This window comes from Abramis brama (genome assembly GCF_963993115.1).
Source record: "Abramis brama genome assembly, chromosome: 10".
Classification (NCBI taxonomy): Eukaryota; Metazoa; Chordata; class Actinopteri; order Cypriniformes; family Leuciscidae; genus Abramis; species Abramis brama.
This window is the reverse complement of record NC_139972.1, coordinates 32,663,225-32,684,821: the sequence shown is the minus strand read 5'-3', so window position 1 is coordinate 32,684,821 and position 21,597 is coordinate 32,663,225. Positions and strand designations below refer to the sequence as shown.

The following is a 21,597-nucleotide window of genomic DNA, read 5'->3' as shown; positions in this document are numbered from 1 at the left end:
GAGGTGGAGCAATTGAGGGAGGGCAGAGCTTGCCGGAGCGATGACAAATCATAATGAGTCCAAACTAACGTGATCGTGACAAAAACAAAGTGTATTTCTCATCAAGATTTCTCATCATTTTTACATTTATTCCAAAATAATAAACACATTTCATATTTCATTTACTGTATATGAAATATGTGTTCCTTGTAAGTGGCTACTGGAGGCCGCTAGAGGTAATGCATTCACAGTCAGGTCATTCAGCCCAGGAACCTGTATCCATCAATAGTTTGCTCTCGTCTGATTTCTCTCATCTCAGAAGCTCAGGGACATATGTAAGTTAACTCAAGTTGTGGAATCCTGGTGCTGTTCACTCTACATACAATATTAACTAGTTATGTAATTCCTTTTTCATGATATTTTTGTGAAGTTTGTTTTGTCTTATGTCCACACATTTGTGTGCTATTTTAGTTCAGAGACCTTCAAGTTAGCGGCTAATTCAAGAAAGTAGCAAGTCTAAAGTTTGCACCCTTGGTGAGCGGAGCGAGGTCTGTATTATTTGGCTCCATGTATAAGAGACGGAAAGGCTTTAAGGATGTAAAATGTCTATATTGACTGTTAATGGAAATTGTATTGTTGTGTATTTTCTACCAGGAAAGCTGCATGTGTTAAGTGAGCAAATTATTGTTTATGTGTTGTTATTTTTAATGTGCATTGCACATACAAATGCATGATGATGCACTGTAAAAGAGTGAGGATTTATTTGTAAATTTGTGTCATGCCAAAGGTTCATTAACAAGCTATTTGTGTGTTTACTTCTAGTTTTCACGGTGCTCATGCTGAATCTAGAAGAATAAAAACGATTGCAGACTCTCTGCCATTATTAAGGAGCCAAGGGCTGCTACATTCCTAATTTCACCTAACAGATTGATTGCTCAGTATAAATCCTCACAGATCATGTTAATGATCAAGTCATTTCAAGTTTGAATGTGACATGACAAAGCGGAGAAATCAAGTGGGTGGGATGTTACCTACTTTTTAATCAGTCTTCCCATTACACGATTATTTATTCATTCAGACTTATTTGCAAATGCGGAACGCACAAAAAAACGAGAGGTGGGATTTCCTGTGTGAACAGTGCAATAGACCAATCAGATGGTCCGTTCAAGACATGTCAAGACCGACCAAGGGCGGCCTCCCAACATAATGTCCTTTTAAAGCAGGGGTCTTCAACGTTTTTCAGGGCAAGGACCCTTTAAGTGATAGAGACGTGGAGAGGGACCCCCGATACAAAATGTGTCAAATAGAGCTACATATTAAGCATATAGCCTTCGATATTAATAGAAATTAACCATATTGTGATTAAGAGTGAGTTTTATTATGTTTAGACAGTAGATCAGAACTATGCACATCTATTATTGTTGGACATACATCACTTTCTGCATTTTACTTTTCATTGTTAAAATGAGATGTATGCATCATAATAAACAACATGTTCCGATAAAAATCACAATTCATTCAATGTTTGCAGTTGTTGTAAATTATGGATTTGCAGTCATACATTTTTATTTTATTAATTACATGGACAATTAAATGTTTACCTGAACCTCAACTTTATTAAAAAATTCACATTTTAATTTCACTAGTCAGATGGACAATTAAACATTTACTCGAACTTACTAAAACTAAACATTTAAATTTTACTGTGAGATGGACAATTAAGAATCAAATCAGTAAGTATGTGAAATTAGTGTGATAATAAAGTGCAGATGTAATGTGTAAGCAACGGCTCCACCATGACAAGAATAGCAATGTACAGTGATTTAAGATTATTTATAAGTCATCACTTTTACAAATAAAAAATATATTGATACTAATATTTTTCTAGTAATCTATTAATCTGTGTATCTATTTTGACATGATGCCATATTTTTGTCATGTGCTCAATTGCAATTTCGAGAGTGAATCCTGCATTTACAGATGAATGTCACTTCCAAAAATTCGCAGCGTGTAATTGGCCATCCAACCCGATCTCATGAAATGTGTTTCTATAGCATGCATTGTATCGTTGTATGAGTTTTTACGTGCATATGATACGCACTTTAAACTCCTTGGGTAGGATTAGTTGTGTGGGGAACTTCCCTTGTTCTGGCAAAAATATGATTTCTAAATATGCATCCTTTAGACAGTTTAGAATTTTTGACACTTAAACCTGTATGTCCGAAGGGTAGGCCTATGGGTCAGGCCTCACAGATCTAAAATCGGATGGAACCGTGCATCTCACTTACACTTGCACACATGCAATGTTATTGCATATGGATCCTTCCGTCAGAAGAGATCGCAGCCTTTGATCAAGATTTTGTTTTTTGAAACAGATGACTGGCAGGGAACCGACCGAACTGACCTACAGTAGAAGAAGAGTCGATAATGCGCGAAGATGGACTCCTCAACCTCCCGAATCACCTGTAGTGGTGGGATTAGTTGTCGGGAGTCGGGCACAAGATGACATATATGGCACAGACCTCCCTCGGGTGGGATCACTCTCAAGGACCAGGGCCGAAAGTCACCAGGTTTTCTTTTGGCTGCCCTCGAGGAGATCACCTCACATCGTGCTCCCCTATCTTTACAATGGGGGCTTGATTGGCCACACTTACTATTTGTTCCTCCCTCCTTGAGCTTGGCCCTGGCCCTGGCCACTTCGGGAGGTAATACATACATATCTTGGCTTGCAATAAAAGCTACCTTTCATGCTGGGTTATTTTTATGTTACATTAAAGCACTGTTGCTCCAGCTTGTTGAATGGATGTAATTTCAAAGAGACTCCACTAGATGGTCACAAATCACCACAGCAATATGTATACAACAGAAGTTATAGGACCCCCTAAACAATGTCACTGACACTAGTCTCACAAGTGAGCGGTCTCGAAGGTTTAAAAACGGATTGGAACTGACAGATTTTAGCCAGTTCTCGTCATTTTAGTGAACATTATTCTGTGTGAGGTTCTTTGTTTGGCTGAGACCGACATTGACAGTAGCTTATTATTCAGGATGCCCCACAGCTACAGCAAATCATTTGCATATTGAGAACTAAATAAGGACCAAACAAACAAACAAACTTTGACTTGCAAATGACAAAAAAAAATAAAAAATGTTACACAGTTTAGCCCTGCAACCAACCATGTATCTTCAATATCTTGCAAAAACCGCCCCAACACGTCACAACCCAACCACCTGTTTTTGCATTTTTGTTTTCTGATGTTTTCAGACTCATTAACTCACACACACGCATTCAAACCCCAATTTCCTCTTTACATGATACAGAAGGAAGTTATAAAGGAAGTAAATGAAAAGGATGAAACATCTAGATAAAAGCACACTGGACAGCCTGGGTACAAGTGGATTCCAAGTAAGTTAAATATGATTAGCTAATTTGTTCATTGCAATTTATGTTCTACCATAAACATGTTTTTGGTTGTTGGTAATTTCTTAATGCACAAATAAATTGCATCTTTTTCATATCATTCATTGTTAAGTAAGACAAAACATTTTGATGTCTCTATTTTACAATATTACTTCTCAGTGTAGCCTACTCATTAATTATGATGGAAACTTCTTAAAATGTTTAAATATATTCAACATGTAGTATGTGTAATTACCATGACACAGCTTATAAATAGTGTGCAGTATGTATGAATGTGTATAGTATGAATGTAACCCCAATATACTACATTTACCATTTTGGTTTATGTGGTTCAATAAACCGTGTGAAACAAAACATCAAGAAAAGTAATTTAGCGTGAAGTAAACAAAAGTGGATTACAATGCTTATTTGTCCTTCCTTCAACGACATCTTGTCCCATTTTGTGTAATAGATTACTTTGTCTGATATGTACTTGATAATCATTTGTACATTTTGTTGAATGCTTTGGATTATACATAACAGTTTCAGTGTCAGCATGAACATTTGTGGCGCAGAAAAGCACACCTTAAAGTGGCCCCTGTGAACAGAACTGAACTTTGTTAAAGAGACTGTTTTTACCAGTCATTGAACTTGATAAATGTCACAGCACTGCAAGACGACAACAGAGATTAAATCAGATTTTTCAACAAATCTGTTGATATAATTATTTTTGCACTTTCATGAATACTTTCAGCTCACTCACTGACCTACAGACAGTGTTGCCAATTTGGGGATTTTGCCACCAAATTGAGCAACTTTCTCATTTTTGCTGCAACTTTTATTATTATTATTATTTATTTGTATTTTTTGCAACAAGGAGCTTGTCACCATTATGTTCTGTTAATTTCATTATCATGGACTTTTTAGTTTGTTTTCATTCTCATCATTGTTCCTTTGTTCAGTTTTCTTGCTCCTCATTTGTGTTCCTTGTTACAGCTGTGTTCTATTAACAATCCTTGTTTGTGTTTGCTATGTAAGTTGATCCTTCACATTCATTCTCTGTTCGGTCTACTTTCACATTTAGTGTTTGTTGCTCTGCCTGTTTGCATGCTTGATCTTTATTTAACTTCGTGTTGAAACTAATCTTCTTCGTGTGCCTTTCTGCGACCGCCCGTGACAGAGCTATTTTGGATACGTGTTGTGTTGAGAAGCATACAATACTTGATGTTCAATTCATAGTAATTGCTGACTATAACACGTTAATGTGGATCTGCACCACTAGGGGCTCTAGTGAGGAATTGTGTTGAGTAATGTGATGAAGAAGAATAAAGTTTGATGTGTGAGTTGTACACCGCATGGAGTGTGTTCTGTTGAAGGGTGAAAACACCACAAATTGGCGACGAGGATGAGTGCTTCAGTGCTTTGCCCGCCCCTGTTTCTTCCTGTTAGTGGGGAGCCACCGATTCCATTTGAAACGTGGCAGAAAATCTTTCATAATTACATGATAATCATCCAGGCAACCGGAGATGCAAGGCCGGAGAGACGCAGACGAGCGGTCTTGCAGCATTGCTTGGGGACGGAAGGCCAGTGCCTGTTTTATACTCTGCCAGACAAAGGTACTGCTTTTGATGAAGCAATGGCTGCACTTCAGAAACACTTTGTGCCTAAAGTTAACGTAGTTGCATGCCGACACACGTTCAGACAACGTGTGCAAAGAGCAACCTGCTTTAAAGGTGATGATACACAGGGCAACTTTTTGAGCAATGTTGCCGTCAACAGGCAACCGGATGAGACACAGGGCCCATGACCGATCTAAATTATCCAGATAGAAATGTATTGCCCATTTTCAATGGGAAAGTGCCCAGCAACATTGCTCAAAAAGTTGCCCTGTGTTTCATCACCTTAAGAGCGTTAGCAGCCCCATGTGCGTTCGGGCAAATGGAGAGTGAAATGCTCCGTGATCGGTTGATCGCGAATGCGTAGTTGACTGCAGTAAAGGACAAATTACTGTTGGAGGACGACCTCACTCTAGAGAAAGCGATTACAATCGCATGTCAAGTGGAAGCTGCAGTTAAAAATTCGTCATTACTCTGTAATTCCACTGCTACTGCCATGAAGTCGGTACAAGCCATTAGTATGGATGCTAAGTATAGCAGAGGGGGAAAGGGCCGCACGTTCAACTAAGCAGTCACATGTTGCTCAGAGACGATCGGAGGATCGAAAACAAACAACGACCAGTCAGCAACGTCGACAATGTGGATCAGACAAACGTCTGGCAAATGATAAAAACTGCCCTGCTGCTAAAGTGACATGCAGACACTGTGGGAAAAAAGGACACTTTGCTAGAGTGTGTAAAGCAGCAGTGAGTGAAGTAAGAGAGGTGGTAGTTCCAGACGTGACTGTGCTCTGTGTGGATAACGTAAAACAATCTGGTACAGCCAATGATAAGGTCACCTGTGAAGTGAACATTGAAGCACCAGGAGGTCATAGGTCATATACAGATGTGTATAAGAAACACTTCTCACAATGCACCCTGAGTAAGCCCAAAATTGCCACTTGTGCAAAAGAGAGCCTACCAGTTATTGGCTGCTTATCAGCATTAGTGGATGTATCAGCAAATGACAATGTGGTTCCAGCTACTTTTTATGTAGTGACTGCAGGATCTCCCTTGCTAGGGTTAGATTTAATAAGACTGCTGAACCTGGACATTGTAAGCGGAAAAGTAAAGCATATAGACAATGAATGTGGCTCTCACCTGCACCTCTTCATATGACTCAGCATTCCACAAGTCCTGTGTACACAGTATCACCTGTATCTGCTACTCACCTTGGATGTGTGAAAGGATTTATCCACAAAGTGCAAGTTAATTCAACAGTGACACCAGTACGTCAAAAACTGAGACGCTTACCTCTCAGCATCCGCAAGGAGGTGTCCGCTGAGCTTAATCGTCTCCTTACAGCGGGCATTATTGAACCAGTTGATGCTTCAGAATGGGTTAGTCCGTTGGTGGTGGTACGTAAGCGTGATGGACACATTAGACTTTGTGTGGACCTCCGTGAACCCAATAAGAGTGTGATTATGGATTGCTCTCCATTACCTCACATGGATGATTTGTTTACAGAGCTTGCAGGTGCGTCACATTACAGTCAAATTGATCTGAGCTCTGCTTACCACCAGCTGTCTCTCCATCCTGACAGTCGTAACCTGACTGTGTTCATAATGTTTGGACTAGCTTCAGCGTCGTCAGCCTTCCAAAAAATTATGCAAACGGTCCTAAAGGAGCTGGAAGGGGTAAAGAATTACTTAGACGACATTATAGTGTATGGTAATTCTCAGGAGGCCCATGATAAGCACCTCAAAGATGTTTGTCAAACGCTAGACGAGGTTGGCTTGCAGTCTGAGAAGAAATATTCTACTGTGGAGAAGGAGGCGCTTGCATGTGTTTGGGCGGTAGAAAAGTGGAGAGCGTGTGTGTGGGGACATTGTTTCACTCTAAGAACTGATCATCAGGCCCTTACTACTCTTCTCTCCACAAAGGGCATGAATAGAGCAGGCATGAGGGTAGCTCGTTGGTCTGCTGTGCTTCCAGTATGATGTACAGTACCGTCCAGGTAGAAAAAACTGTGTGGCGGATTGTCTCTCCCGTATGCCATTGAGCCACACAGACACCACTGTATCCATTGAACAGGATTTGATTTCTGAAATTGCAGAAAATTCAGCCCTTTCTAAACTGCAAAAGTCTGTCTCCAGTGACTTACTTCCCAGTTAGACATGAACTGGCTGTTGAATCTCCATTGATTTTCAGAGGGAATTGTTTGATTGTTCCTATTGCACTGCGGGAACGCCTCATCCACCTGGCGCACGGGGGACATCAGGGGCTGGTGCGAGCCAAACAGCATCTGAGAGAGCTCTATTTGTGGCCGCGAATGGATGATCCTATCTGCATGTGTGACCTGTCAGGCCAGTGATAAATCGGCCAAAACATTTACAGCTCCAATGCAGCCAGTGGGCAAGTGGTTCTGTTAAAGGGTGAAAACACCACACATATACATATATTTGGCGATTCTTAACAATTAACAAACAGATCACAAGTTATCTGCACAGTAACTGACGGGCAGATAAGGCTCAGATTAGACCAATCATCCCAGACTGAAAAGGGAATATCCTCCTTGTGGTTTGTTACTCAGAGGATGTGTGCTTTGAGAAAAAAAACAAAGAAAGACATTCTGTCATTTCTAACTTTCTCTCTGAGTGATTATTCTACATGGAAATATAGCGTGTTAGTGTTATAATAATACAATATGTGTGCACAGAGAGTAGGAGGGAAGCAAACACATGCAAACGAGGCACAATGATGGAATGAATATGCTAATCAAAGTATGATATCAAGTCTGTACAAAAGTAGACTTGAGCGTTGTTTGCACAGGATGCATCTATCACACTATTTTTAAAGGCAGCAGCTATGCAGCTATTTGCAATTGATGCTATTTAAACTCAGTGTAAATAGCAACAAAAACTAACTGCAAATATAATTACCTAGATGCTATTTATTAACACTGTAAGTAAAGTTAATTGTTTGGTATAAATAGACACTTATATGATTTATAAAATTGGTCCGGGTGCACGTGAAGACTGATGTCTTAAGCTGTTGTGTTGCATAATCACAGTGGTGAGATTTTTATCAGGATAAAAGCATGTGCCACTTGTGTTCTGTTACATCCAATACACTATATTTAGCTCTGTCTTTAAGTGCGAGAACATATCCTGTGTGAATACAGCTCTTTCTTAGTTAAGGTGTAAGGTGTAAGTTAAGCTAAGGTGACACAACTTAAAAAATAATAGGCTCATGTGTAAATTTTGAATTCTGTATTTTATGTGGATGACACTAGTGGATGACACTACACACTGCAGTTAACTTCGGCTGTCATTTCACCTTTCAGAACTGAATCCCGTTCTGTACACACGCACCGTTCAGAATTTTTAGGGAGTGACAACTGCATTTTAAAACCGAATTAACTCCTGAAAAATTCCAACTGCATTTATACTACAAAACAAATCTTGTATGCGCAGTGCAAGAAATCACAGGGAAAGAGGTCCGGAAATTGAGTCTTGAGAGAACCTTGACATAATGTTCTCTAAATGTTATTTTTAGGTTTTATTTTTATAACAATAAACTAACATTCCCAGAACACTGCAGTGTTTTTTTTTTATTATTATTGTGAGTGTATACAGTATAGAACATTCCCTAATGTATTTTGTTTTTGCTATCTTTTTTTTACCATAAACTTACCTTCCCAGAATTATGCACAGGTGTTTTCTGTGACAGTGTAATAAGAACTTACACAGAACATTTTCATGGTTAAAGTCCCCATGAAATCAAAATGTACGTTTTTTTTTTTTTTTTTTTTTGCTTTTAGTACAGTATGAATATGTTAGCCTTAAGGTTATTTATAAGCGAATATGCTCCAAGACAATGACAAAATTCATATTTAGAAGATATAACTTCCAGTCTTTCACTTCCACCAATATGGATTAATGATTTTGATGACATCACTCTGCACTTAAGCTTCTCATCAGATTTTCTGCACTGTAAAAAATTTCTAACCCTCCCAAATCAAAAATTTCAAGTGACTGATAACATCTAAATTTTTCAATTGGCCCAAGTGAAATTCTTGTTGCAATAGTCTGTTAACATTGGCTCAATGAGAAATACATGTAATATGTCAGACTAATTGAAAAATTTAGATGTTATCGGTCACTTGAAATTTTTGACTTGGGGATGTAATTTTTTTTTTACAGTGTGTCCAATCAAATGCTCTCTAGAATCTGAAGCGTCCCGCCCCCTACATTATACATAGACGCCGAGGCTGCGGCTAAAATCGGTCACTTGTTCACAAATGTACTATTTTCCACACATGAATGGCACACAGTGCACTCTATAGGGGATAGGGAACGAGTCAGACAGTTTAAATAGGCTTTACATTGTGGCGACTGAAGTGACCTTTCTCGTTAAGGTCACGCGAACACACACACGCACACACACACGCATGCACACATGCACGCACACACATGCGAGTCGATGCAAACCAAAAAAACGTATCAGACCCGTTTGAATTCTGCACAGTATGCTATATTTTGAAGCGATAAGGAGGAGAAACTTAGAGATAAGGAGGAAACTGTGGCTTTGGCGAGATGTGACATGTAAACGAAACGCTATTGTCTACTTTAAAAAGGGGAGGAGCTGTTCGATATGTCCAGCTCTGTCTTTCTGTTTTAGTGGAAATGACGCCAACACACTGAATAATGCTACGTGTTTCATTGCAATTCATTTGGCCTTTAAATATGTTTAATGGTTTAGAATAATTTTTGTCTCACCAAAAAGCTATATATTCAATAATAAATATTAATGCTTTATAGACATAATCTTACACTTGTGAAGATTTTGCATTCTGTGAATGATGTGTTACAACATATTTCACTTTGCACAAATTAAAAAATTAATCCATGCAATGAATGTAAATGTCTTTAAATTTGCTAAACTGGTACATTTGGTGACTAAACTGTCTCTCTTGTGCTTCTAGATGGAGTCAGCCGTTTCACAAATACTTAGAACTGCAGTTCCACTAACCAGCTTCAGCACTGCCCTGGATGACACCCCAGCAAACACCACTCACACTGAAGAAAATACTACCTGTGAATTGTCAAGGATCCGAGCTCATCCTGTATTCGTAGTTGCATACTCATTAGTGTTTCTTGTCAGTCTGGTGCTGAATTGCATCACGATGCGTGTGTATTTCTGCACTAATCAGCGTGTCCAGTCCAGCGTCACGGTCTACATGAAGAACCTGGCCGCAGCTGACTTCTTCCTTTGTCTTTGTTTACCTTTGCGCATTGCTAACTATTTCAACAGTTCAGAGATTATGCGTAATATTTACTGCAGCTTTGGAGCAACAGCCTTCTATATAAACATGTATGCAAGCATTCTCTTTATGGATTTTATTGCTGCAAACAGGTATGCAACACTATACTAACACCTAGCCTACTTGTGAACACCTACTTCTTTCTAATATTTTTTAAAAGAAATCTCTTGTGCTCACCAAGAATTCATTTGATTAAAAATACAGTAAAAACAGTAATATTGTGAAATTGCCACGATCTGTTTCCGTATGCAGCACACGACGAAAGTGATTGAGAACAAAGACAGTCTTTAACACAACCACTTCTAACATAGACAATACCAGACACTGAACAGAAAGAACTCAAGGCTTAAACACAGGAGAAAAGAAACAAGTGTGGAAACTAATAAACAGCCAGGGGAAAACAACATTAACAGACAATTTAACTGCAATTAAAAAGTATCTGTTTTCTATTTTTATGTATTTTTAAAAATTAGTAGGTGCTCAGTTATAATCAATAATTATTTTCTCATTATAATCTCATTATTATCAGTATTGAAAGCAGGTGTTGCATGCCTAATATTTTTGTCTAGACATTTCAAAAGAACAGTATTTGTTATGTTTAATTTGATGTGCCCTGGATGAATATTATTATTATTATTATTACTTAGCCCAATTTTTAATGGTAAACACAACTATTTTCAACACTGATAATAATAATAAATGTTTATTATTAAACATTCATTATTACATCCAGCAAATCAGCATAGTATAGTAATTTTCTGAAGCATCATGTGACACTGAAGACTTGAGTAATGATGGTGAAAATCCAGCTTTGATCAGAGGAATAAATTACATTTAAATATTAAAATAGAAAAAAGTTTTAATAATATTATTTCACAATAAATAATAATAATAAATAATATTTCACAATATCACTCTATTTAATGTATTTTAAATGTGCCTTGGTGAGTATAAGTAACTTCTTTCAAAACCATTAAAAAAAAACTTTAGTGTACTTGACAAGAAATGTGTATGTGTAAATGTGTAATGTGAGCAATTTTTAGAAATAAACATATAGAATTACAAGCATGAACACATTTTTTTTTTTACCTCAGGTACCTGAAGATTGTCCGGCCACTGGAGACTCATTCTCTGCAGACGGTTCGTACCGCCCGCCACGTTTCCGCAGCTACTTGGCTCTCGCTGTTAGCCATGTCTTCCATCTACTTGATCATCTTTCTCCTGACCTCTTGGGGTCACATTCATAAGCCTGAGAAAATCGGCTGTGAGGCTTTCCACAGTCCTCAGCTCAGTTTGGTCTACAAAATCACTCACAGTGTGTCTATGGTGATCTTCATTTTTGTGCTGGTGTCTCTGATTGCTCTTTACTGGGGGACTCTGCAAAAGGTCAGAAAAGCTCAGTTGTCCACACAGAACACATCCAGCAGCCAGAAGTTCAGGAAGTCTAAACGCAACATGCTAGTTCTAGTGCTTGTTTTTTGCGTGTGCTTTGTGCCCTATCATTTGGTGCGACTGCCTTATGCATTTATCAAACCTCAGACGAAACTCTGCACAGCCCATGCGTTCTACGTCCTGAAGGAGCTGACTGTCCTACTATCAGTGCTAAATGCTTGCTTGGATCCACTTATATACTTCATCTTCTGCAAGGCCTTCAGAAACCAGCTGAGCCTCAGGAAGAAAACAGATTTGACGAGAGACAGTGACGACAGAGGACAGCAAAGACGAATGAGCAACATGTTGACCTACATTGAGACAAAGATATCCACACTCAGACATGAAAGTGTCATTTAACAAAAAAGATTCTCAGGAAGGATGACAGTTTACTTAGTAAACCACAACAAAAAGAGTGCAGTGTGGACAAAGGATCGTTAGATTGCACACAACGTAGCAGCAGTTCATCTTAAAATCATGCACATCTTAGGTTTGGTCCTTTTATCTTGCACAACATTTCATTTTTCAGTTTCACTGTCACTAGATTACAGCTTGAAAATGATCTTGAATAGTGAATTTGTTGCTAGAAATTAACGTTGAAGATTCATCACGGACTGATTCTGTCACTAAAGTTATTTATTGTATAATATTACAAAAACTAAAAGAAACTTCTACTTCAAATGCTCTTCGTTTGAACTTTCAGTTCATCAAGGAATCCTACAAAACTCACGGTTTCTGACCAAACTGTTTTCAGCACTGATAATTCTTAAACAGAAACCCATCATAGGATGAAGGATCATGTGACACTGAAGCCTGGAGTAATGATGCTGAAAATACAGCTTTGCATCACTGGAATAAATTACAGTTTAAAATATATTCAAAAAGAAAAAAAGTGGTTTAAAATTGTTTTACTGTTTTTTTATCAAATAAATGCAACCTTGGTGCGTGTTAATTTTTGCAAATTAATTAAAAATGCAAATTAATTTTTGAATAATAATAAAATATTAAAGCTGTACTTTTATCTTAAAAGGTCATTGTTTTATTGTTACTTGTTGTTTACTCACCGGCAACTATAGTTGCCGCAGTGTATAGTTGTCATTTTCCTTTTGTAAGTATTTTTCTAGATGTTATCCATGTTTAATGTCTCAATGACATGCAAGCAAACAACCAAATAAAGGATTTCAAAAAAAAAAAAAAAAAAAAAAAAAAGGAATTCATTTCCTTCCGGTCACATGAGGCTGTCAACTTCCTACCCTTATTTCCAGGAAGCATGGCGAAGACAAACCCTCCAAAAGAAAGGTCATTTTCATGTTACTAATAAGTATTTTTTTGTTGACACACACACACATATATATATATATACAGTATATATATATATATATATATATATATATATGTCAACAAAAAATACTAAACTATAGTTGCCGCTTGGACTTTTGACTAAGTATACAAAAAACTATAAATCTCTTGTTTTGTTTTGTTGACCTCCATGATTTTATATATATATATATATATATATATATATATATATATATATATATATATATAATCACATATAATCATGAATGTCTCTAGAATCATCCAAACAAAACAAATCTTACAAGAGATCTATAGTTTTTTGTATACTTAGTCAAAAGTCCAAGCGGCAGCTAAGGTTGCCGGTGGGCAAATGCCTTGTAAGTACAGTACATATATCATGGGAAAATGGGGTATACTGTGTTAATAGGTTAATAAATTATTGGTCTTGTTTAGTGCATAAACATAACGTAACCCTTTAAATGACATCTCTACTGTTCATAAATTGTATGTATATAAAATTTGCCATTTTGTTATTTACTTTTTTGTTTGTTATATAGATATATTTTTTTCTTCATTCTATTTATTTGTATTTATTTATTTTCATTTAACTTTTTGATACACAATGCCCTGTTATGGCTGCACTTTGTTCTGCACTATGTTCCGCCACTTTAAGACAAATGGATTTGTTGTTTGTTGTGTTTTCATATTCAAGAGATTATAAGCCAAATGCAGCTTTTTTGGGTTTGCATCAAATGTTCTTTGACTTTTATACATAATCAATTTGTTTATGAATAAAGATTGATCTGTTGAAAGCAGTTATTTTGAGATAAATGCCAATTGTTCTCCTCTTGTTCATATTTGACATTGAGGGGGTGCATACAACATATTTGCCCACCGGCAACTAGTTGCCGCACATTCAAATACGATTTTCAAGAAAAAAAAACAAGAACCTGGGGAAAATAAATGCAGAACATATTCATATAGGACACTACTAACACGACTATATGCATGAAACCATTCAGAAAAATTTGGGCATAAATGGGTTAATTTCTTATTGCGTTTTTATTTGTGTCAAACTGGTATCAAACTGGTGAATTATGGTGGGAAAACACTTTGGAATTACTTCTCTGTTTGTTTTTTAAATGTATTGCCCTTCTAATGGAAGTATTGTATCTTGACAGTTTCCTTAATGGTATAATCACATTTGATAATATATCTGGTGAAAGGCCAAATGATTTGCCCAGGTAATAATATAAAAAAAAAATGGATTACTGGATTCCCTTTTTAGTGGATATTAATTGTTATTGTTTTTTATGATTTATACTACTGGGCTATGGACATGACGTGTGCCAGTGTACACATTGCCTGCCACTGTTAGACATAAGGGGGTCTGCACCAACAATGCACATTTTGCACATCTCCTTTGTTTGACACCCATTTCAGGTCTTGGGCTGTGTTAGAAATTGCCCTCTATAGCCTATACCCTCATTTACTATTCCCTACATTACTCCAATAATATAGTGCACTTGAAGTAGTGAATGAAAGCGAGTGAGTGAATTCGGACACTGAGTGCGGCAGAAGGGCTGTCGCTTTTGCATAGTTTATGCTTGCTGTTTAACAATCATTTGAAACTTAGCAAACTGGCAGCTCCAGTAGTAAAATTATCATTTTTTTAACTCTGTCATGGAAACTAGCATGTATAAACCTTAATTCAGACAGGATCACTTTGGCGAGTTACTTGAGTTTATTAAACACAATTTATCTTTGGCGGTATGGTTCCTTATGGGGGTTCTTGCTTCATGATTAATGGCATACAGAGCTTTGGCATTAACGCCCCATAGAACCATCAGCTTGAGTGATATACAGATGATTTAGACACTTTAGTAATGTCTTTAAAGCAAAACCGTGTTAACGTGTAGACGTGGCAGTAAATCCCGGGACATCTGTATACTGTAGATTGGCTATGAGGATGGTTGTCTCTTGGCGATGATGTCCGTGACAGCTAGGACTTGAAAGCCTTAGTAATCTGAGACAAAAGAAGACGACAGCCAGAAGGTGCACAATAATATGCTTGATACTTACAGTGGTGAGGGTGGGTGGGTTGCGAGCAGTTTGAGCATGCTTACCGAGTAATGACACGTGTATATATATCCTCGCAGTCTGATAGGAGAATGGTAGTGGTTGGAGCGATTTTACAGCTGACTGCGTCAGCTGATCGCGGCCTATGCATTATTAATAACAGTAACATACTGTAAATATTACAGTAAAGAACTCTAAATTCACAGCTGCTCTTGTTTTGTTGCTTTTACAGGTGTGCTGTATCATTTTACAGTGTAATTGTACTTTATGGTGCGGCAAATTTACAGGCTCACTGGCAATCAAAATTGGAGTTGATGCCGAAAAATGTATCATAAGGGAGAAAATAAAGGATAAACTAACTAACTTGACTTTACACCAACACACACATTTTTATGGATTAGATTAGGACCATTGGTGATGAAAGAGGTCTAAAGAGAAGACATTTTCACTCAGGTCTGCACTTAAAAATAATGGTTACTAAACAGTAATGTAGTTGGGAACCCCTGCTCCCTTTTTTTTTTGTTCTGCTGACCAGCATCTCACGTTTTTAACAGCAAAACTGCATACTGTGTGAACCGGCCCAGTGCAACTTTATTATTTAACACGTTGAACATGTCAAACCAGGAACTGACAGAGAGTGCATGCAAATAAGAGTGAGCAGTCTTTTTAGACTAGTGGTTTGTGGTCGTCTACAGACAGCGAATCTGGAAAGTTCAGGTTTCCGGTGCGTCATTGCACTACGTGCTTTCCACCATTGGCTGATACAATTAAAACCGAATACGTAAGAAAAGAGGAAGCTGGATTATACTGTCATTGAACCAATGCGGAAACTCTTCAAACAAGTATCTCAATAGATGTTAAGGGGTTCAACAAGACCAATGTAGAGCTAGAGAGCAGAGTCGCATTATTCCACCGTCTGATCTGAAGTCTCTTGGAGAGTATGATGAGGTAAGTTCTCAAATTCTAATAATGAAGCGCCATGTGTCTGTTTCTTCTCGTCTGAGATTGTATGGATCTGATTAGTTGGAGGTTTCTAAAAATGTTAATTTGAGGACTGACCTTCAATATGTATTCAAAGTAAAGAGTAAAATATGTTCACCCTGGAGAGACAGGTGTGGGTAATGGCATGAAAATGTCCTTTAATGAATGCAGGAATAAAGAATATGTAGGCTATGTGTAAGACTTATTCAAAAGTATAAAAGAACAGTTTGAATTCAAACAAATAACAAATAATATTTCATGTTTAATAATAGATATACAGTAATTCCAAGTTCCACTAGTATTTTATTGTCCATAAATGTAGATAAGTTTCCTTTTTTCAGCACATTAACTGACCACAATCTGACTCACTTCCCTAAAGAAAAATAAATGTATGCAGACAATTCAGGGTTTTCCTCTCTTATCACCATTTGTAGAATATGCCAAAAAAAAAAAAAGAAAAAAAAAGAGTCCTGGTTTGTCAAAACTATATAAAATTGTCTGCCCATCATAATCCAGTATCTATTTGTAGTTTCAAATAGATCTGGTCTGCTTGAAATCAACTGGTACACAAGATCCAAACAAGATTGTATTGCAGTAGTGGATTAGTTTGAGAAAGATGCAGTTTTTTAAGTTGTATTTTGTTTTCCTGAAATGATAATGCTCAGGAAGCATTATAGTGAAATGCTCAGTTAGTGCTGAGACTTAAAGAAGACCGAATAAGCCCTCTGACTATCAGAAATATGGGCTTTAGGCAATTAACACCAGAACTACTGGAATTCTATAACTACTATAATGGCCATAGCAGTCATTCTGACGGCTCATACATTATTTGCATATAATTTCAATAAGCTATATCAAATCTAAGAATAAATGGATCTGTAATGGTAGGATAGGTAAACATCAGAACACTACATTTTAATTCTAATGTATATGTGAAAATCTATTTACATCGACAACCACAGAACAGCTATTGTAATTACAGATACAAAGTCGAAAGTGATCAATTTTCTATTATTTTCTTTGTAAAATGAAAACAAATGTATTCATCCTTGGATATTAGAATACAATAACTTACAAAAACATGCATTTCAATGCATAGGTAAAACCATTATGGACACATATGAAACGCATATGCCCCAAACTGGCCAAAACAGTCATTCTGATTGTCACGGGAAAAGACTATGAAAATATAATTAACTGCGAGAAAAATGAACTGATTTAGTAACCAATATTTGTTTTAGTGAGCAAAAATATCATGCTGTAAAATGACAATGAAAATTGTATGACTGTTATGGCCATTCAAGGTAGAAATACTCAAAACTCTTTTGTGTCTTGTAATTTTAATAAAATAACAATGATAGAATAAAATATAGACGCATTTAGGAAAAGTCAGGGTCCTATAGTTACATGGGTTTTATTTCAACAAATTTATTACATTGCAAAATTTTAAAACAGTCAAAATGACTGCCTTGGTAGTTCTAGTGTTAAGGTAGCCTGTTGGTTGTTTAAATTGTGATCTCTTGAGTGCAACAGGTGTTGAAAAATGTAAAATTAAATAAATTATAGTTGATGTTTATGTCATATTTATAGCAAGTAAAAATGTACAATTAAGGCTTTATTACCACAAAAACCTTCTCAACTATTAAAAATTATATACTTTAAGAACTCCCAATTATTGTATTATTAATACGCAAGTAGATGTGACATGAGCATAATTTCATTTGCTACTCTTTTTTAAGTGATACTGATATTAATTAATTTGACCTCAAAGCAGCAGCTTCACTAGAACTAGCAGTGTTACCTAAACATACCTGCTTGCTGTATATAACTTTGAACATTTTTAAGATTAATTATGTTTCTTAAGCGCATTCACAGTTGTAATTTTATTTATTCTTTTTAATTGAATGAAACAGAATGGTGCCCCCAAAGTTTCTTCATATGAGGTGTCCATTTACTTGTATTGGACCTTCTTATAAAGACCACTCAATAACTGCTTTTATGGACGTTGTGAACAAGAATGTTTACTAGACAACAAGTTGACTGCCAGGTGGTCTAAACTTACTGGTAACACTTTACATTAAAGTGCCCCTATTATGCAATTTTAAAGTTTCCTAATGTTGTTTTGGAGTCTCCTACAACAGGTTTATATGCATCAAAGGTCAAAAAACTGTTTCACTTTCTTATAATATGTATTTGCACATCACCACATTTTTCAATGATTCTCAAACGACTCGTCAGATGAATCAATCTCTCTAAATCCATCCTTTCCGCGAGCTGCACTGCTCTGATTGGCCAGACAGCTCAGTCTATTGTGATTGCGTGTCGAAAACAAAAACGGCCATTGCCATAACAACGTCAGCTCTGCATGTCCTCCTGAGGCTTCCTACACAATAAACTAAACACAGTAACGAACGATGACGTCGATTTTACCATATCAATCGATGAAACATTGAAAGACGTGGAAAGAAAATGTCTTTACCTTCACATTGTAGAGCACAGCATCTTCTCGACATGATGCTGTCCAGTATCCACAGGAATCAGCTGCAGTGTTTGCAGTGTATATTATACACTTCATGAAAAGTAATTTTCAAAAATCCATAATAGGGGCACTTTAAGGTCCCATTAGTTAATGTTAGTTAATGCACTGTGAACTAACATGAACAAATAATGAACAGCTGTATTTTTATTAACTAACATTAATTAAGATTAATAAATACTGTAACAAATGTTTTGCTCATTGTTAGTTAATACATTAACTAATGAACCTTATTGTAAAGTGTTACCATGTAATCTAATGTAGTTAACTAATGTTATTAAATGAAACCTCATTGCAAAGCGTTACCTATTTACAACAGAACACACTGTCTGGTATTCCTATCTTGATTTAATATGCTAGAATTGATGATTCGATTGCAGTTGCCTTGATACAAGTTGTTATCAAGCAAACGAGAAGTTTAAATCTAGACCAGCTTAAGCAAGTTCATACTGTATATCCATATAAACAGTTCATATATAATTGTGAAACATCATTAAAACAAGAACCATGGATAAATAAATACTTAATTTTTTTCTTTTTGTCTCTTTCCAGGCTTTCGACATGCCATTTACTATCTGATGCTGATAGGTGACATCTTATCTCTGTGCGAGCTAAACAGGAAAATACTTTTGCATGCTTAAACAGGGGATTTACCACTTCCTCCTCCAATACCTCTTACTTTCTAGTGAAGTGAAAGGCAGAACTGTAATCAAATGTAATTGTTATTCTCGGTGGTCTGACAAGAGTTAAAAAGTAGACACGTGAAGAAAACTAAAAAGTATTTATTCGATAGCCTTGATTTATTTACATAGGCCTTGTTTAGAGCTTACACAGTCCAGATCCAGAAAATGGGGAGTCCAAATACCAGCAACTGCGTGGTCAACGACAACATGTTGCCCTTCGCCTCCTTCTACATCCTCATCTTCATGATTGGAGTGGCTGCCAGCATGGTGGCACTGTGGGCCTTCATAACCAGCCGAAGTATTAAAAAGTGCATTAATGTTTACTTTATTAATCTTCTGATATCCGACTTCCTCCTCATGCTGGCGTTACCTGTCAAGATTGCCAAAGATCTGGGCAATGATTCAAAGAGTTTGACCATATTTCACTGCCAAGTGAGTGGGCCGCTCATCTACATCAACATGTACGCGTCCATCATCTTTCTAGCTTTTGTTAGCGTTCAGCGCTACCTCCAGATCACTCGCAGCTCCAAACTGCTGCGACTGCAGGAGGTGGGCTTTGCGGTTCTAATGTCATCGGTGGTCTGGTTCCTCGTGCTCTTCATCAATGTGCCTAACATGGCCATTCCTATCAAAGAAAACATCGAAGACAAAGTTGGGCTAACATGTTCTGACTTAAAAGATGATTTGGGCAAGCACTGGCACACATTGTCTGTATTTCTGGGCATGGCTATCTTCTTCAACGCTTCAGTAGCGGTGCTGTTGTCCAACGGCCTGGTCTTGAAGCAGTTTTGGGGTCGCCGTGAATCCGACCCTGAGCAACAGGCTAGTGCCCGACATGCCTTCATAAACATTGCATTGGTGACCGTGGCTTACGTGGTGAGCTTCGTGCCGTACCACGCTGTGCGTATGCCGTACACTTTTACGCAGATAGAGGTCATCACCGAATGCACACTGAGGAAGAATCTCTTCCTGGCCAAAGAATCTACTCTACTTCTCGCCATCCTGCACCTGTGCTTTGATCCTGTGCTGTACTTTGTCATCTGCCGTGCATTCAGGCATCAGATCACGAAGGTCTTCTCAATCAAACGTGCCGTTCCAGATGCAGATCCAGAGTGAAATTGGATGAGAGTTACACACCAATTATAAGAATCCATTGTTGAATCTGAATATAGGGTGAAGAAAGTTTCTTGTTGAACTGCAGATTGGTAATGTAGGAAAAGCAAGAAACCTGAACAAAGCAGAAGAAGTCTGGGGGAAAGAAGAATGCACAAAGACCTTTGGCCAAAAATTGCACAAAATCTTAGTTGCAATACAAGTTCATGAAAATGTTTGAGCAAAATATGTATATATTTAAACATTAAGCCTTCTAATATGACTAAAGCTACAGAAGATGGACTGTACAATAATGCTCAGAGGTTGATTATACAATGATGTTTGTACTGTATTTATTTTGGTTACAGCTTGTAAATCATCAAAGTGATGTTTTTTGAAAATGTAAAAATGCAGAAAGTTTTCTGTGATGGTGGGTTAGGGTGATTTGTACAGTATACAAATAATTGACTATGGAAAGTCCCATGTTTTGTCTTTATATTGGGACAACTGATAGGAAGCAAAGTGGGGAAAAAGATGGGTGATGGGACAGGGAAAGGACCAAGAGACGGGACTTGAACTTGCATCATCCAAAGGGCAACAGCGCTGCAGGTTAACAACTCAAGCATGTTTAATTTTTTTAAAAGTTTTATTTATGTAAGCATTGATCATTCAGAGTAAATTGTATTCCAGATCCAAAATTCCTAATAAAAATCTACAAATTAAGTATAATTTAAATTGTAAGGGTGGATTATAAAGAGATGTTTTTTTAAGTCCTCCTGTAGTCAATAATTGTATCCCTTAAAACTCATATTTGATTACCAAAATAACACATTTAAATGTGTTTTTTTTTAGCTTGAATGTAACTCTACACCCTTGCCTCATTTAGTATATGCGGTTCTAAGAATATGCAAATTAGCCCCGCCTCCACTCACTCACACCAGCTCAGAGATCCACTTGTTGATGATCACTCGTTGACGTCAGAAACACCAGCGATTTCAAAACGCATTTTTGAGACTGTCTTTGGTTCACTGCAGTTTTAAGGAGAAAATACTCAGCAATGGTGTTGACTTATGAATTTGCACATGGTTTGTCTTAAAGCATATTACAAACACCTCATAGACATAAACAACATTAAAAGCTTGATTTTCACCACAGGGGGACTTTTAAGATTTTTAATAAATCAATGTTACCACTGTT

General features: G+C 37.1%; 2 protein-coding genes across 3 annotated transcripts; both read left to right on the top strand.

Moving 5' to 3' along the window:
- The first annotated feature begins 3,289 nt into the window (after positions 1-3,289).
- LOC311090216 (P2Y purinoceptor 14-like) lies at positions 3,290-13,090 on the top strand. Of its 2 annotated transcripts, none has more exons than XM_084125394.1 (3): positions 3,290-3,385; positions 9,961-10,391; positions 11,394-13,090. In XM_084125394.1, exons 1-3 carry the CDS (start codon positions 3,323-3,325, stop codon positions 12,088-12,090), a joined length of 1,191 nt encoding a protein of 396 aa, XP_083981520.1. In that variant the 5' UTR covers positions 3,290-3,322; the 3' UTR covers positions 12,091-13,090. The 2 variants fall into 2 exon arrangements, with proteins under 2 accessions (XP_083981520.1, XP_083981519.1); XM_084125393.1 differs by lacking the exon at positions 3,290-3,385 and adding an exon at positions 4,682-4,995.
- A 2,825-nt stretch (positions 13,091-15,915) lies between these two features.
- gpr171 (G protein-coupled receptor 171) lies at positions 15,916-21,597 on the top strand. The gene is made up of 2 exons (XM_084126880.1): positions 15,916-16,056; positions 19,178-21,597. Exon 2 carries the CDS (start codon positions 19,474-19,476, stop codon positions 20,422-20,424), a length of 951 nt encoding a protein of 316 aa, XP_083983006.1. The 5' UTR covers positions 15,916-16,056; positions 19,178-19,473; the 3' UTR covers positions 20,425-21,597.

What these genes read in the sequence shown, in the direction of transcription:
- LOC311090216 (XM_084125393.1), top strand. Translation starts at nt 4,906, where the DNA reads ATGCAAGGCCGGAGAGACGCAGACGAGCGGTCTTGCAGCATTGCTTGG. An exon ending in TTATACTCTGCCAGACAAAG is followed by an intron (nt 4,996 to 9,960) that starts GTACTGCTTTTG and finishes TTGTGCTTCTAG; the next exon opens with ATGGAGTCAGCCGTTTCACA. An exon ending in GATTTTATTGCTGCAAACAG is followed by an intron (nt 10,392 to 11,393) that starts GTATGCAACACT and finishes TTTTTACCTCAG; the next exon opens with GTACCTGAAGATTGTCCGGC.
- gpr171 (XM_084126880.1), top strand. Translation starts at nt 19,474, where the DNA reads ATGGGGAGTCCAAATACCAGCAACTGCGTGGTCAACGACAACATGTTG.